This window comes from Hesperophylax consimilis, chromosome 20, assembly GCF_061612785.1.
Source record: "Hesperophylax consimilis isolate HC1 chromosome 20, BYU_Hcon_1.0, whole genome shotgun sequence".
Classification (NCBI taxonomy): domain Eukaryota; kingdom Metazoa; phylum Arthropoda; class Insecta; order Trichoptera; family Limnephilidae; genus Hesperophylax; species Hesperophylax consimilis.
In genome coordinates this window covers 13,832,237-13,849,725 of record NC_142855.1, presented here as the reverse complement: position 1 = coordinate 13,849,725, position 17,489 = coordinate 13,832,237, and the positions used below count along the sequence as shown (strand labels likewise).

General features: G+C 38.7%; 2 protein-coding genes across 2 annotated transcripts in view; one reads left to right on the top strand and one right to left on the bottom strand.

Moving 5' to 3' along the window:
- ATPCL (ATP-citrate synthase) overlaps positions 1 to 17,489 on the bottom strand; it is a 122,185-nt gene that overhangs the window by 24,437 nt on the left and 80,259 nt on the right. The window contains exons 2-6 of the mRNA XM_089644011.1: positions 10,398 to 10,660; positions 9,029 to 9,214; positions 6,272 to 6,462; positions 5,553 to 5,811; positions 1,293 to 1,505 (exon numbers count right to left, since the gene is read on the bottom strand). Coding sequence (XP_089500137.1) covers positions 1,293 to 1,505; positions 5,553 to 5,811; positions 6,272 to 6,462; positions 9,029 to 9,214; positions 10,398 to 10,550 — 1,002 coding nt within the window. The 5' untranslated portion in view covers positions 10,551 to 10,660. The remainder of the gene's footprint in view (positions 1 to 1,292; positions 1,506 to 5,552; positions 5,812 to 6,271; positions 6,463 to 9,028; positions 9,215 to 10,397; positions 10,661 to 17,489) is intronic.
- The window catches only part of LOC149414132 (uncharacterized), a 29,593-nt gene continuing 23,744 nt past the window's right edge, over positions 11,641 to 17,489 (top strand). Inside the window, exon 1 of the mRNA XM_089644107.1 lies at positions 11,641 to 11,649. Within this exon, the coding sequence (XP_089500233.1) occupies positions 11,641 to 11,649 (9 nt within the window). The remainder of the gene's footprint in view (positions 11,650 to 17,489) is intronic.

Sequence of the window (17,489 nt, the reverse complement as noted above, 5' to 3'; positions counted from 1 at the left end):
ATTCGTTAATTCGTAATTCGAAATTTATTAATGTCCGCACACGAAAATTTGTTCGTGTGATTCGAAAGAATTCGATTTTTGAGAAAATAAATCATACAATTTCGAAAATCTGAATCAAAAAGATAGCCGTGGCGGTAAAAATACGAAAAATTTATTTTTACGCGGTTATACATCATCCTAATTAGTATTTTTATTTTGTAAATCTGATACGATTTACACTGGATTGTCATATTTTTTCCAATTTATTTCAAATATCCCAAATTGAAGGGCCAAGAAAATACGTTTTACGCGGAAACATATCGTATTTTTACGAATATCTCAATTTAAAGGGTAGGCCGCGACCGAAATCGACCACGAAATCTCAATTTACGGGTAAATATAACGCATTTTTACTAATTTATTTAGAATATCTGAATTTAATGGGCCGACTGCGATGGTAATCGGCCGCAAAAATAAAGGAATAATTCATATTAATATGAATTTACTCCTAAGATATTACCCGGATTTGAAGGGGCGGCCAAGGAACTCGATTTTCGCATCTTTTTTTCATAAAATTTCGAATTACGTGGGAATTTGTTAATTCGAAATTGGATTTTTGATGGCCCGTGGATTTCGAATTAACGAGGTTCTACTGTACAAGATTTTTAGAAATTCGGCAGTGAATACATCACAAAAGAAAATTAGTGGCAAAATATACCTGAAAATGTCCCTTTTTTTACAAAAAATGTACAATTTATCACTTTGTTATTATTGCTTGCATTCCATTTGAGACGTTTCAGAAGTTTGGCAGTAAAACCATCATAAAACGAAACTAGCATCACAAAATGAACCTTTTCTCAACAGTCATAAAACGTACAGTTTTGTTGTTTTTTTTTATTTTTAAAAGAAAGACAAACATTCCCGGGTTAAGAATAACCTGACAATATTTGAAAATCTCCTACTACCACCACAGTAAGTTGAAAATGTTGCTTGTGTTGTGATGGAGGACTTAGCCAGCCGAGGAATTGAACACACTACGCCTGAGTGGGACCCAAACGCGATCTCAACTCGGCCACCGACCGGTCGAAGTTGTAGAAGCAGATCGCGCCAGTTACTCAGTGGCAGCTCGAGATTTTTGTTTTTGCTATAATTGAAAAAATACTAAAGTATTGACGTTGTTGTAGCCAGAATAATAATAAAATATTTTTAATTCACACATAAGTTTTCCCACTTAGAAGTATTTTTTGTCCTTTCTTGTAAAACCTTCACTGTATGTAAATACGTCATGCACAAAGAGATTGTGGTGTTGTTACCTTGCCCAACGGATGCGGGGTGTGGCACATGAGTCCGAAGATGGTCTTGGCGTAGGCCGCGGTCTGCGACTCGGTGGGCGCGCCGCTGTACTCGCCGTAGTTGGCCAGCTCCTGCGCGCCGCCCAGGTCGCAGATGGTATCCGTGTACACCACGGACGCACCCCCGCCGGCCACCATCGTCCAAACGCGGCCCTCCTTGTTCAGGATGGTCAGCTGGTAACAGAAAATGGATATATTATAATAAATAAATAAACGATAACATGTGATTGTCCTTATTAAGAACAGGTTACTAAAATTTAGGTATTATTTTTGACAGCAATTTGAAGTGGAAACAACATATAACCACTACAGCAAAACAAACTTAGAAAATTAATTGACTTTTTTAGATAAACTCGCAACTTTCTCAACCTAAGCCAGCTCAAAACAATCTACTATGCACTTTGTCAATCTTTAATAGAGTATGGTATCATAGCATGGGGAGGAGCAAACGCTGCCGCCATTGATCCAATATCTAAGGCTCAGAAACTTTTTTTTTATTTTTATAGTGAATACCTCACAAGAGTCCCAACTGCTCCCGTCTGGAGCCAGTGAGACTATGGCATCCCCAATTGGGGGATGTTGTGAGGCTGAAGGTAAGTGGGGAAGGGAAAGAGGAAGGTGGGGAAGTACCTGGCTATTCAGATCTAGTCACTAAACACGGCTAAAGCCATTTGGAGCAACGTTTCAATTCTGAATGGTGGTCTTACACCAGGGCGATACTGGTAGTATCTTCCACTCTGGAACGTGCCGCAAATATAATATATATTACTTTAATTAATTAATTGTGAAATAACACAAATTAATCAAATAAAATTTATTTGCGCACGCCGGGTTCGAACCCGCGACCTTCGGAATGGCAGTCCAATGCGTTACCACTGGACTATGCCGGCCGTCAAAGTTATAAAAAAGATTATCCTCAAACTACCAATCACAAGCAGTTCGGATGAAATCTTTAGGAAAATCTGTGTTATGGACATTAGGTAACTTTATGCCAAAAACATACTAGCATACCTCTTCGACGATTTTTTTTCGAAATATAAAACAGACATCAAGTCTTGGATCATCAGCCAAGACAGATCCAAGATCAAAAAATATATAAAAATCCCCTCATAAGTATGTACTAGATGCTGATTAACCTCCGTTGAGAAATTTTCCTTGAGCGGGCGCTTATCGTAAATTTTACGTCATCGAGTTTTCTCAATGTAAGTGGTGTGTTCTTTATATAAATGTTTGGGAATTTCTTTAAGGTTATGAAAAATAATAATAAAAAGTACTTAAAAAATTTTTTTACTTTCTTAAAAAAAAACGAAGCAACACTGTAAACATGTTAATATTTCAAAACAAAATATTTTATCGACCTATTTAGTTAGAATCAATATTCTCATCCTTATAATTGTTACAAACCACCTCAACTGAAGAATGGTTCTTGCATGTAAAGGACTGGCAACGGCAACACTTCATTGATGCTGAGGATCTTTTCTTATCCAGTGCACATAACCGACAAACACCGCCTTTTGGAAAGCTTCTGTTTTCTTCTTCTGTTATCGGTTCAACTGCCCGACCGTAATTCACTTTGAGAAAAGCACTTATATATTGCGGTAAATGTTTGACATTTGATTTGACTCTAGCATAGCTCAAAGCTCGATGCTTACGACTAAGTGGTAAGAGTGGGGGAAGCGATAAGGCGCATCTGTCGTAAATTTAACGAAGGAAGGTTAACCAATTTATCATTTATTATTATTATTGATTATTTTTTATCATTTTCACATTGTCATTTAATTTTATGAAATATTAGATTTATCCTAGTGAGACAGACATCGAAAAAAAACCTGTAAAAAAACTTTATATTGTTAATAAAAAAATAATAATAATAAACTGGTGAATCTACCATTTACATACACTCCAGGTGAATTTGAACTTCGATTTCTAATTTTCCTCAGATCATTTGTCATCTTCATGCATGCTGAATCTACCATTTACATACACTCCAGGTGAATATGAACTTCGATTTCTAATTTTCTTCAGAGCATTTGTCATCTTCATGCATGCTGTGTGGTGGGTCTTTTAAAAGTAGAGAAAGTTCTGGGAAAGAAAAAGGTAAGGTGGGTAGGAATCTGAGGGTCAGTGTGTCCAGGAGTGACGGACGTATAGACAATCCCCCCCACTGCGGTGCAATATGAATGAGACGGGTCGTTAGTCTAGATATCACAAATATTACATTCTGTTATAGCTACATTTTAATAGAGTAACGTGTTTCTTTTTTATTTGTAAAACCGTCTTCCTATCATATCTAATTTCTTTTCTTACAGCATCACCTGATACGACAGGCCCTGAGGTAAATGCAGGCACTGCTCTGAGGCAGTCAACTCTTAGATCAGAAACATCATCAGCCAAATACTAAGTTTGGTGATCGCGCTTTCGGAGTATCTGGGCCGAAGGCTTGGAATAAACTCCCTCCGGAACTAAGATCCATAACAAGTCCAACAGAATTCAGGTCTAAACTAAAAACTTACCTTTTTAAGCTGTCATACCCTTAAATTAAATATACCATTCCTGAGAGAAAGTCCAGTTATATTCAATTATGTCCTAAATCCTGTATCTAAATTTGGCTAATAAACAATTAGTTAATGTTAATTAAGTGTTAATCTCAAGTGACCTACCAGGTAAGTATTGTACTGTATATTATCTCCATAAATAGTTAGTACATAATAACATAGATCACAGTAGAAATGTATTATAAATTTGTACAGCGCCCTTGAGGTGATTTTGCACAAAAACGGCGCTATACAAGTCATCCAATTATTATTATTAAATGTTTTCCAAAGGAAGTTATAGGAAGGAAAAATGTATGAGGGGAGGTTTTGAATCGGGGGTTCAATGTGCCCAGGAGTGGCGGACGTTTGTATCAATCCCTCCCACTGCGCTGCACTGCATGGCGATGGGTCGAGAGAGTCCGGCTAGAGAGGTCAAAGGGTCTCTCTAATACGGCCTGTCACGCACCTGGTGGGCAGACGGATTCACCTATATCGAAATCAAAAGTCTCCCTAGCGGCGCACTTCCACATACCAATGTGGATTTTGATACAGCAAACTGTTGATGCAGTTGTTACCTGAAACTAAAGCTGTTCTAAAGAAATTCTCTGAATGATGTGAATACCCTGTCAAAATCCATTGGGTAGTTTAGAAAAATGCTAGGTTATAAAGTTTAGGGATAAAGGCCCCATAATAGGGCGCCAGTTGCTAGGTTATAAAGTTGGGGGGTCCTCAAGGGAAGGCACGTTGCACACCCGCTGGTGTTGAACCAGGGGCACCAGGGTAGCTCAGTAATCGGAGGCGGTGAGATTCTTTTGTCTACAAGGCGTGGGGGACTCCTTTGTTCTCCTCGAGCTCTCCACGGTCAGTACAGAGAAAGGTTATTTTAATATCACAAGCCAGGATGTGGTGAAAAAGGGATTATTTCAGTAGTTTTACAACGGGGGTACATCCTAACTATAAACAGTCTAGATCTCTCTCTCGTTCTCTCAACAGGGTGAATGGTACTACTGAATTTACTAAGTGAACACAAAATAATGGGGGGTTTTATGTTGAAGATAGCTTACGAGTACGTCAAGTAAATCATGATGCAGAAAGTCGCACTTGCTGTCCAAGGCGGGAGTTGAGTCGGTACACACGCGTATTTAATACTAGGGTAACTCCTAGGAGCCGATTATAGCGGTCCTGTGGTTCATGATCTAAAGATACCGGCAGTATTATCGTTTCCAAAACAATAGTTTCTATAACGCGGCTTTGACTGCGTTGTTTGTGATCTCGGGGAGAATGCCGCGTGCTCGCTAGACCGGGGTCTGATTTCAACTGGGGAGCGCTCGGCTGCGTGCCGACGTATATGCGTTGTGCGGGAATTTTGAGAAGCTCCTACTGTTTAGGATGGCTTTAATTGTATATTGCGTATTAGGCTGGACCGTGTTTCGTAACAAGAACTAAGCGCACAAACAGACAGATGCGGATAGCTACATTGTTTTAGTAAAATAGAGATATTGTCTTTTAAATTGTGTCTGTCTTGCACTCAAGATTATTCAGTGCATGATTTCACCTCATTCCATTTCATCAAAATGAAATGATGATACAACGAATTTCTGTATTTGAAATTTAAGCAAACACACATTGTGACATGGTCGCCTCCATGGTATGTAAATTAGGCTTTAGGACAGCTTGTGAGGTTCACCTTGAGGCTGGCGCCGCTCTTGGCGTCCAGCTCGGCGATGTAGCGCTCCTCGGGGAAGGCGTCGCGGCCGAAGGGCGGCGGGAACTCCGCCCCGCCCCAGGCGCTGGCGCACACAAAGTCCGCCGTCTGGTCCAGCTTGGCGGCCAGGTCCAGCACGTACACGGCCGAGTCGGTCACCACCAGCGGGTTGATCTCCAGGTACGTGAAGTGCAGCGCGGCGTACACGCGGTAAAGCTCCAGCAGGAACGGAACCAGGAATCTACAAAACACCAAATCATTATTATTTATGGGGCCTAAAGCGTAAACCTAAAAAGTGTTGGACATAGCGTTAGTGCGATTTTGTATGAATGATATTGAAGCCAAATCTAGGCTGAGCTGATATTGCATGGCAGCCATCTTGTATGACCCTCCTTTAGCAGACGTCTCAGACAGTTTTGCAGTCAGGGACAATACTAAAGCCTCTGAGCGCCTCCCATTGAAATACCGGTATAACAGACACACATTGTACAGACTTACTCTTGTCGACAGAGAGAGTCTGCAGGAGACCTTGCTCGACGGCCTTACCCACATAATGTACTAACTTCCAGTCTCGAGCGCCTCCGAAACCTTTCCGGCAGAGACAGCCTGCAAGAGATTCTGCTCGTTGGCCTTATGTACAAATGTACTAAGTTCCAGTCTCGAGCTCTTCCCATTATATAATAAACACAAGATGTACTAACTTTCTCTTGGCGGCGGAGACAGCCTGCAGGAGGCCCTGCTCGATGGCCTTGGCGTCCACGTTTGCGCCAGTGGCCACCAGGATAGTCTTGGCCACTGCGTCTACATCGCCGATATCCACGCCGCCCTCGTGGTGGAAGAGGATTGTATCGCCGGCGCGGCCAGACGATATGCAGATGTACATCTCCTCATTCTGAAAGAGGACAAAACGGTAAGTAAAGAAATGGAACGAGAGCCGGGTAAAAACGTGACTGCATTGTTGCAATTGATTTCATTTCATGTTCCTAATAGAATCAGGCAAACTAAAAATATATTTCACTGAAATACCTTTTCTTTTATAAACTCCCTTATACCACAAATACACAGGTAACCAATATGCAGAAGAAACAGATTAGTTAGTTTTAATATATTAGTTAACATTTTGTACTTAAGCTTGTAGCTCCACACAGGAGGCCTTTTGGAAAAAAAATTCCCTCAGGGCCTGTGTCATCTTGGGGATGCTGTGAGGAGCGTCTTTTTAGGGAAAGAAAGGAGCTTCATCTCTGTATCATACGTATCCAGACCTCCAGAATTTTGCAAGAGAATTCATATTTACGCAAAAATCACAAGAACACTCGAACCCCGAAACCGCTTGATACCGTGTCGCCGACACATTTGGAAATCTTTACATCAAAATAACTCAATCAAATGATGTGTTATATGTGATTAATCAAGATAATTACATAGCAATATAATAGCAGAACCTGAAACACATCTAAAAATAACCATCCACCACCTCACTCGAAGCCACCAACCTATGAAGTGACCTCCGCCTAGGAAGCAACTCAGTATTTACGTGGACCCCCCTCTCTACCACCCGGAAGAAATTCCATGATGGCCGCCGAACTTTCGACCAATCACAGCCCGGCATATCTCTTTGGGATTCTTATCAAACACTGATAACGAAATTCAATGCAACTATTTGTGATAACATCAAGCTCAATTTACAGGAAAATGGAAGATTCAACCCCGGAATAAATATCAACATGAAGAAATAATTATATGCTAATATAATGACATAAAAAATCATACCTAAATATGTTTGTTACTCTTTGGGAAATGTTCAAACCAAAGATATTTAACTTCAAACCCAATATGAAAATTTGTATAATTTATTAAACAATAAATAAACGAGACTGGGGGAGATGGTTTTGGTAGACTGAACTGACTTGGTTAAAGGTATCATATTAAAATATAACTTTCCTCTCCACAAGATAATTGCGGAGAGGAAAAATACCTAACCACTTTACTCCTCACGAAAGAGGATAGAACGCCTCCGAGAGGGTTCGATTTGAAAACGTTCTATAAATAGAGAACCGAATTCCATACAAAGTTAGTTCAACAACTACCTCTGAAAGGGAATCCTCTCTCCTGTAAAACCATCTCCAAGTCTCCAAAGTGTCAAGAAATATTTTCAAGTGTTTTTATTCAGTAGTAAATTCAGTTTTTGCCAGTAATAAATTCTTTTCGTCAGCTCAGATCTGGAAATAAATTCCTCTCTGATCGTGGCTTTGAACTCCACCATAAACTTCTACAACATCTACCAAGACTGAAAACGCTGACAAGTGTACCCAGCTACCTTCGTATCTACAGTTATTGTACGGACAGTATATTGTCTCGTACAATCTCCTTTCTTTCCCTTCCCTTCTGGGAAGAAAAATGTGAGAGGGGTTGGTAGGATTCTGGGGGTCAATGTGTCCAGGAATGACGGAAGTATGAATGTATCGCATCCGCTGCCGAGACCTTGACAAACCTCACCCCGTGAGCCCGGGCACACCTGCCGAGTCTCCGGCTGTAGCGAGCCACTTGTGGCAGAGATGTTCAAAAGTCTCATTGGATAAAGGTACTTGTACTGTAAATAAATCTCCAACAGAAAAGGGCACCTGAAGAAGATTAGGTTACATTGGGTTGGGATTGGTTAGTTAATGTTAGGTTAGATCATGTCATTTTAAATTAAGTAATGTCATGTTACGTTGGGATCAAATTGTGACAGATTAGGTTAGGTTGAGTTTGCTCTATGGGTTGGGTTGTTTTAGGTTAGGTTGGTTTTGCTTAGGTTGGGATAAAGTTATGTAAGGTTGGATTAGTTTTTTTTGAGGCTGAAGGTAGTGGGAAGGGGAAGAGGAAGGTGGAGAAGTACCTGGCTATTCAAATCTGGTCACTAAACATGGCTAAATCCATTTCAAGCAATGTTTCAATTCTAAATGGTGGCCTTACACCAGGGCGATACTGAGAGTATCTTCCACTCTGGAACGTGAAGCAAATTTACTATATATATTATTTTAAATGAGTAATTTGTGAAATAACACAAATTCACTTGCACACGCCAGGATTTTAACCCGCGACCTCCAGCTTGCTAGTTGAGGTGGTGTTGTATTATGTTGGGTTGGGATGTTTTAGATTAAGGTGTGTTAGGTTAGGTTGGAATCATTCTAGGCTATGAGAGATTGAGGTCGTGTTAGGTTAGTTTAAATAGGGGTCACTTTAGGATACTTCAAGTTAGGTTAGGTTAGGTTAAATCAGGATACCAGATCATCTATTCAATGATCTTGATTGACATTCAATCAGTAAGAACAGACTTTTCCATGGAATGGAAACCCAAAGTTGAATTGATTTCAACTTTCGTTCTATAAATTGACCATCAATTCTAATTGAATAGATCGGGTGGGAACGTGGCATTATGTAAGTTTAGGTAGGGTTAGGTTGAGTTAGTTAGTTACCTGTGTGTGCGGCACGAAGGGCTCGATGATGAAGGTGTGCAGGCGGCCCTCGGTGGCGCCCACCAGGCAGCGCTTGTTCGCCTTCTCAGCGATCCACTCCTTGATGCCCGCCAGAGGCTTGCCCACGCACACGAGGTTCAGCTTGCCGCGCCGCTTGATCAGCTGGTCAGCTTTGGCCACCAGTTTCTACTCGGCACAAAAAATCAAAACAGATATTAATGCCTGGAGAAACTCATGGTCACGGCAAAGTGTTTGACAAGAGAAACAGAGGGCTATCACCGATCAGAGTGATAGCCCACAAATCTTCGGTGTCCTTGACTTTCCATGCAACGCGAGGAGTTGTGGAGTTTGAAGTCCCCACCAGGTTAAAGTATTCCCTCATGTTGGAGAGAGCCTAAACACGACCTAGGAGTTATGAACCATATCAGAACACTTGAAATAGGATCCGCATATCGCTGGGATTGTCACAAGACCAAATTCGATAACATTTTTTATCAGGAAAGCCTTAAATATACAAAACGTATGTGCAATTTAGGGTTGGTCCAAAAGTGGGAGGTCAATCGAATAAAAAATTAATTTGATATTTTAATACATACTTCACTAGAAAATAATTTTGGAGTGCCACAAGGAAGTACGCTAGGTCCTCTTCTATTCATTATATATATTAACGAACTGTGTAAACAAAATATAGGTGGGAAAATTATTACGTTCGCAGATGATACCGTTACATTGTTTGAAGGAGACGATTGGAAGGAAACACACCACCTTGCTAACACCGGTATAAACAGAGTGAAACAATGGCTGGACAGCAATTTGCTTACATTAAACGTAAAACAAGCGTGAAGTTACTATTTTGTTTTTGTTTACCCAATTTGGGATATGTAGTTATGTTTTTACGCAGCCAGTAATTTGCGCGCCATTGTAAAAAAGACTAGTAATTCGTAAGCAGATTTTATTTTCGAGGACCGAATGGTGATATTACAATGCAAGTTGCCTGTATACTGCCAGATTCAATTATTGAAAAAATATAGAATTATTAATTGATTAATTTTAAAAAAATAATTTTGAATCGCTCAGATAATCAGTTTCAATTTTGGAATAAATTCGAAGCAAATCCAATTATTTTTTTACATGAAACCACACAAGAATCCCAACTGCTCCCAATCGTCTGGAGCCAGTGAGACTATGGCACTCGCAATTGGGGTGTATTGTGAGGCTGAAGGTAGTGGGGAGGGGAAGGAGATGGGAAAGAGGTAGGTGGGGAAGTACCTAAAAAGGCCAAATTCAAATGACTAATTTGTGAAATAAAATTTACTCCCGCGACCTCCAGCTCGCTAGTCGAGAGCCTGAGAGTTGTATTATATATTACCTCCGTCTTCAGCCAGGGGTTCTCGCTGGCGATCTTCTCCCAGTCGCCGCCGGCCGAGTACCCGGCGCACTGGCAGGGCACCATGGCAGTGCCCGCCACGTTCAGGTTCAGCAGCCGCTTGCCGCTGACCTCGCTCACCGCCTTCGAGGACATGGTGCTGCCCGGCGTGTGCTCGCTACCTCTGCTCTAGGGGCTGTGGGGCGTGGGGTTGGGGGGACCGCTGCTCATCGGTCGTGTCGCTATGTGCCGGGGGTGCGCTGCTCCTATAAACAAATAAACAAATTCATTATTCTGTTCGCTGTAAGTTTTTTAAACATTTTTTCACATTTTTTATAGATCAATTACAAAGCAGAACAGTGATAACAAACCTAGCCTTGTTTATCTAAACTAACCCAACAAAAAATCTATTTAAAACACATTAAGAGGATTATGCCACAAGGACCACAATTCGGCAGTGAAAATTATATACGAAATTATATCAGAATCTTAATAGTATTACATTTATGAATCCGTGACAAATCTCAGATTATATCAGAAACCTAATAGTTTTACATTTATGAATCCATGACAAATCTCAAATTATATCAGAAACCTAATAGTTTTACATTTATGAATCCGTGACAAATCTCAAATTATATCAGAAACCTAATAGTTTTACATTTATGAATCCGTGACAAATCTCAAATTATATCAGAAACCTAATAGTTTTACATTTATGAATCCATGACAAATCTCAGATTATATCAGAAACCTAATAGTTTTACATTTATGAATCCGTGACAAATCTCAGATTATAACAGAAACCTAATAGTTTTATATTTATGAATCCGTGACAAATCTCAAATTATATCAGAAACCTAATAGTTTTACATTTATGGTTACATGAAAAAAAAGAACAGTAAAAACAAACCTAACCTAACATAGTTTAGCTAACTAACCATCAGGCCGTTTCTCCGAAAGGGTAGGCAGAGAAGACGGACAGCCAAACAACTCGGTCTTGGCACACACTTCTTGCCTTATTAACATTCTTCATACACCGTTCATACATACTCTTCTATTATTCTCCTCCTGACATGGCCCGACTCAAGTATCTGATTCACTTGATCGTGCCATGTATTTTCATTTTAATAATAGCTATTGACACATATGTACTTTGTTTACGCGTTTTCATGACTAAATGGGTCATTTAATAAACAATAATGGTATACGTTAAAATTTCGAACAATTATAAAACTTAACAATAATGGAACGGGTTTGTGTTTGATAACCAGAGATGTGCAAAATGGGTACCCAAAACCATTTGAAATGCAAAATGGAAATGGGTCAAAATTTTTCCATTTGAAAATGCAAAATGGTTTTTAGAAAAGCATTTAAAATGCAAAATGCAAAATACCTATTTTCAAAATGCATTGAAAATGCAAAATGGTTTCTCAGGTCAAACAATTAAAATAATTATAGAATTTTTAAACAATTTTGTCATTTAATAATGGACATCAATGTAGAACAAACATATTACATGTTGGTAAATCCAAAAACACCACGACTACAGATTATGAAAAAACAAAAAATTTGCGCGGGACTAATGTTGACATGTTGACTATGTTGAAAACATAGAAACCATTTAATATTACAGCGTCATGGCCCCATGTTCAGTATTTGAATCAGTATTTGAATCAGTATTCTTTGTAATGGTATCACTCAATTGCCAGGGCTCCTACCGGGGAGCAACTTGACAAATGTAAATTATCTCTCATAGCGAGGTTGAGGACCGACTGATATTTGGGGCTTATGAAAAAATGATGAGTGGAGATAGTAGGAAGAATGTTGCAAAAAAGCATTTAAAATGGAAAATGCATTGAGAAAAGCATTTAAAATGCAAAATGGTTTTTAGAAAAGCATTTAAAATGCAAAATGCAAAATACCCATTTTGCATTTCCATTTGAAATGGATTTATTTGAAATAAAGCACATCTCTGTTGATAACAATAGTATGTAGTGCCTATTAAAACGGGTTCCATGACAAAAGAGAACAATGAAGAAAAGTGAAGAAAAATAACAAACAACAAACCAAATCTAACCTAGCCTAAACTAACCCATCTAATTAAGACAAAGATTCCCGGATTACGAATAACCCGACAGTATTTGAATTCCTCCTATTGTTATAGTAAGCGTCACAACGGAGGACTTACCTAGCAGATAAATTGAATTTAATTTTGCACAAAAACGGCGCCATACAAATAAACTAATACAAATTTTATTATTAACCTGTGATGCCTAAGTGTCAATTCAACGCATTTGTCAACTCAGCAACTGACTGGCAGATGTCATGTTAACCTATTATTTTATTATCTTCTGTTTTGTCACTGTTGTTTTATCAGGTAACATTTTTTTTTTAAATATTAACCTCGCAATCAAGCTTTTCCTCAGTTTATCTGGGCGTGTCATCTTTGGGGATGCTTTGCGAAGTGTCTTTTTTATGGAAAGGAAGTGAAAAAAGCAAACCAGATGGGCTGTTGTAAAGTAAGGTAACACAAAATTACAAAGGGGCCAAGATGGGAGCCTTGGGGAAATAAATAAATATTTGGCCACTGCAATAAAACGCATAACGTAGGGTTAAATGTGACAGTTAATGATGAAAAAATAGAAACAAAGTAAACGAAATCAAATATCTAGGATTCAAAACTAAATTTCACAGCAAATTTTCAATATGTGATGAAGAAGGGTATCAGAAAAGGTAAACTTTCTTAGAGGACTAAATTAAGTAAAAACACTGCATTTAAACTACTGCTCCACGATATTATATCTGGCCAACGAAGGAAACGTGAATAGGCTGAAAGTTATTCAAAATAGAACAATGAGATGTAATAAGGAAGGGCAAATATGCAAAGTTTAATCAAATGAGAAAGGAGCTGGAATGGATTCCAATAAAAAATAGACTGCTACATAATGTGGTTTTATTTTAACGAAATCTCTAAATAGTATACAATAAAGTTGCTATCCTGTCTGTTTGTGCGCTTAGTTCTTCTAAACTACGCAACGGATTTTGATAGCGTTTTCACGATCATTTAGAGAATTTCTTCCGGAAGGTTTACATATATAATACATGCATATTGTATTTATAGAAAGTAGAGAAAAGTCGGTTTTTATTAAAAATATTTTCTCGAGGACTACATTGCTAAAGCTGGCTAAACCTTATGAGATACATCAAAATAATGTACTACGGAATTGTATATCTTAAAAAGACCTACAGAAAAGTCCACAATGGTATATATCTATCTCCTAAGGATAACCTCATATCGTCAGCTGATATCTATTAAAATGCATTACGCACTTCCGGAAACTAAAATACTTACTTGTCATTATTATCTAACTGTTACAAAGTATTTTCAAAACAAAATGTGCTAATTGAGCACCTGGCCTACCTTCTCACAACATTCCCTTTTTATTAGGCTGGCGTGTGCCCGTGGCTCCGGGTCATGCGACTTTGTGTGTTTGCCTGTCTGTGTGTGTAGCGATACGCGGCAAGACAGTGGCGTGATGTGATACAAACAGGTTCGAATCCGACGGTCCGACCTCAATATCATTAAGAATGAATGCAACAATTGATATTGCTCCTAAATAATCCATGCCGTGCCGCCGCGGCCGCTACCTTGCGAAATGTAATTATTATTGTCCAGCAGGGCTGTCACCTGCAAAAGCTTTACATTTATCTCCCAATAGTTAAGTGTACGAACACAAAGAACGCGGGTTTCAAGCTTTCAGATTATCGTAAAATAGATTCCGAGGGTTAAATAGTGTGGGCCAGCGAATGGGGGCGATTGTCGTTTTACGCCTGGCACGCTAAGGAGTACGAACTAGGTCCCGGGGGATTCCAAGGGTCAAATAGTGTCAGTCGGCGTACGGGAAGCGATTGTCGTTTTACGCATGGCACGCTAAGGAGTACGAACTAGGTCCCGGGGGATTCCAAGGGTCAAATAGTGTCAGTCGGCGTACGGGAAGCGATTGTCGTTTTACGCCTGGCACGCTAAGGAGTACGAACTAGGTCCCGGGGGATTCCAAGGGTCAAATAGTGTCAGTCGGCGTACGGGAAGCGATTGTCGTTTTACGCCTGGCGAGAATTTTGCTCTATTTCAAACGAGTCGTGTTTTATTAAATTTTTTCACAATTTTCGCTTAATTTTAATCGTTCTTTTTAATACTGGCGCGCTACCTATTAAAAATCGAATATACGTATCTCCCTTTCACACCATCTTGCAAACGCTTACTACGGAGCCTTAAGATTACCACTTTATTTTAGAGTACTTGTTATGGCAAATTCGACCGTATGGCTGTCCAATACACAAGGGCTGCGCGTCGCATATTTTTGCAGACGCCTTCTTCACTTACGTCGTTATGGATCCGACTTTATTTTAGGGTAATAATAATATGTATCTGGCAACCCTAAGTGCATACCTACTGCACAAGTTAGTATTACAATGGAGCGATTTGCGTCAAACTCAAGAGAATTGCATTATAACTCATGAAGGCCGTCCATAAACGTAGTAATTACTAATTAGTAGTGCAGTAACAAGCCAAAATTGTGTATATTCTTGGTATACCTTATGTTGTAGGTAATAGGCATTAATATCGCTTGACAAAAGGAGTCTAAAAACGTTCGATTTCAAGCATAAAACTGTTTATTTATTTGTTTTGTAAATAATTTTATAAGAAAGCAAAAAAGTTAATCAAGTGAAACTGTCACAGATAATCTTAGCTATAATACTGTATTTTTTTAAAGTTAATTCCTTTATGCGTTCATACATTTCTATTGAAAAAATATTTTTTGTAGTAGTTTGCATTTATATTTTTTATTGTGTAATTTATTTTTTTATTTGTATTCTAGTAAAGCGAAACGATAGTAAAACCTTCAATTTATCTAAAGCATATTTTTTGGTATTCATAATGTACACCGATTCGTTAAAAAGATTAATCAAAATAGTGATTTAGCATTAAGCTTCGCCTTAAATCGCGGACGCATCCGTCTCCAAGACCCCTGCTAAGTCACCAAACGTCGCTAGCCACTTGTCAAGCGATTTTAATGCCTATTACTTACGATATAAGGTATACCTTGTAGCTTCCTCCTAAGCATCTGCATTCCAAATTTCTACCGATTTTACAACGGTGACCGGGTATGTCATCAAAATGACAATTCAACACACCTCCAAAAAGTGGTATAAAGTCATGAAAAGTGATGAAACAAAAACTAGGTTAAATAGGTTACATAGGTAACTATTAAACCTGGTTTTTGTTTAATTATTTTTAACGACTCTATATCACTTTTTAAAGGTATGTTCAATTTTGATGAAATATCATGGAACCTTTTATAACATATTTCGATTTAGCACGTAATACCCGGAGGTTCAAAATAAAACACATGCGGCGATGGTGGGTCCAGATTGACCCGGCTGGAATGATGAAATTAAAAGGCTTTTTAAACAAAGTCACAAACAAAAATCACAATACTAGAAATGTGCCCGAATGGTTGACAACATCTGCGCGGGACTGTGAGAACAAAGACGGAAGGACAGAGCAAGAGATATGCTGTTTCGTCGGCTGCTCGAATTCAACTGAGAAGAAATGGAATTTTTGCGTGTTTTTATACACAATTATTCTAATAACTTTTTTAAAACGTGTCCGATTTTAATCATTTTTGAGTCGAAATGTGGGTAAATATTTGATGAAAGAATAGACAAAAGGAAATTAGCCTAAACGAGATATTTGCGGCAAAATCTTTTATTTAAAAAACACTGGGTCAAATCAGACCCATCACCGGGTCGAGGTGTTAAGTAAGTTTTTAAGTTCCAAAAAATATATACGTTATTTCTGAAGATAATATGTATACATTTATTATGCCGAAACGTTTATTATATGAAAATCCCTCGATAGAAAAATATCACAAAGTAAGCTTCGAAAATTATTAAAAACACGTTTAGTTATGAGGCATGAAAAAATTCACAGCGTATCTTTAAATGCAACTAAAGCATTTGTCGACAGATTTTTCTTCTGTTTCAAATGAGTCGTGTTTTATTAAATATTTTCACCATTTTCGTTTTTTTTTTTTATATTAGCGCGCTCCCTCTAACATTCCTATTTAAATATCTCCCTTTCAAACCATCTCGGAACGCATACTACGGGGCCTTAAGCGTCAATTTAAAACTTTTCGCCATCTATACAGGGTGTATCGGCACGTAACCGACAAACTTTAACCAGCTATTCCTTAGCATATTTGGAGTAAAAATCTTATGTGCACTTTGCTGTCCGGTAACGTTTTTTTTAATAAAAAATTTATTATTCATATTTTCACCACATGTCACCACTGTTTTATCCTCTGTCAAAGTTTGAAAACCCATCTGGCAATATTTTATTCGAATTCCGTTGAATAATGCACGTGTGTACCTATATTGGCGCACTTTTACAGTCACAACGAAATGGCACGGCACCATTCATCTCATTTTTAACTATTATTATTTAGTGTGTGCGAAAGAGCGAAGACGCTTTTCGACATACTTGCTTATAACAGCTGTTGAACACGAAAAGCAATGCCAATGACAGTGATGGAGTGTGGAAATTTTTATTTTTTTTGTTTTTAATTGAAAAAAAAATGCTACCGGACAGCAAAGTGCCCATAACATTTTTTACTCCAAATGTGCTAAGGAATAGCTGGTTAAAGTTTGTCGGGTTAGTGCCGATACACCCTGTATAATGAGAGATATTGTTAGCGGCCCGATTCCAAACGTCATGCTACGTATACATACGCGAGCCAAACTGCCGAACTGAACAACAACTTATTGGAAAGAAACTAACAAATGGCGCGAAACGCCGCTTGCAGTTGCTTCGTTCCTTTCCCGTAATTCGTGGCTCGGTTCGCAAATGTATACATACCATTACACGATGTGGTTTGCCTTAAAAATATACTGCGATATTTTCATACCTATAACATGTTAAATAACAGAACAAAACGTGTTTTAAATAATTTTGACCGGAATGAGGCAATCCAAAGCACTCACAAACGGACCAGACCCAAGGTGAACCAGACAACTAGGGAGCTGGTAGGA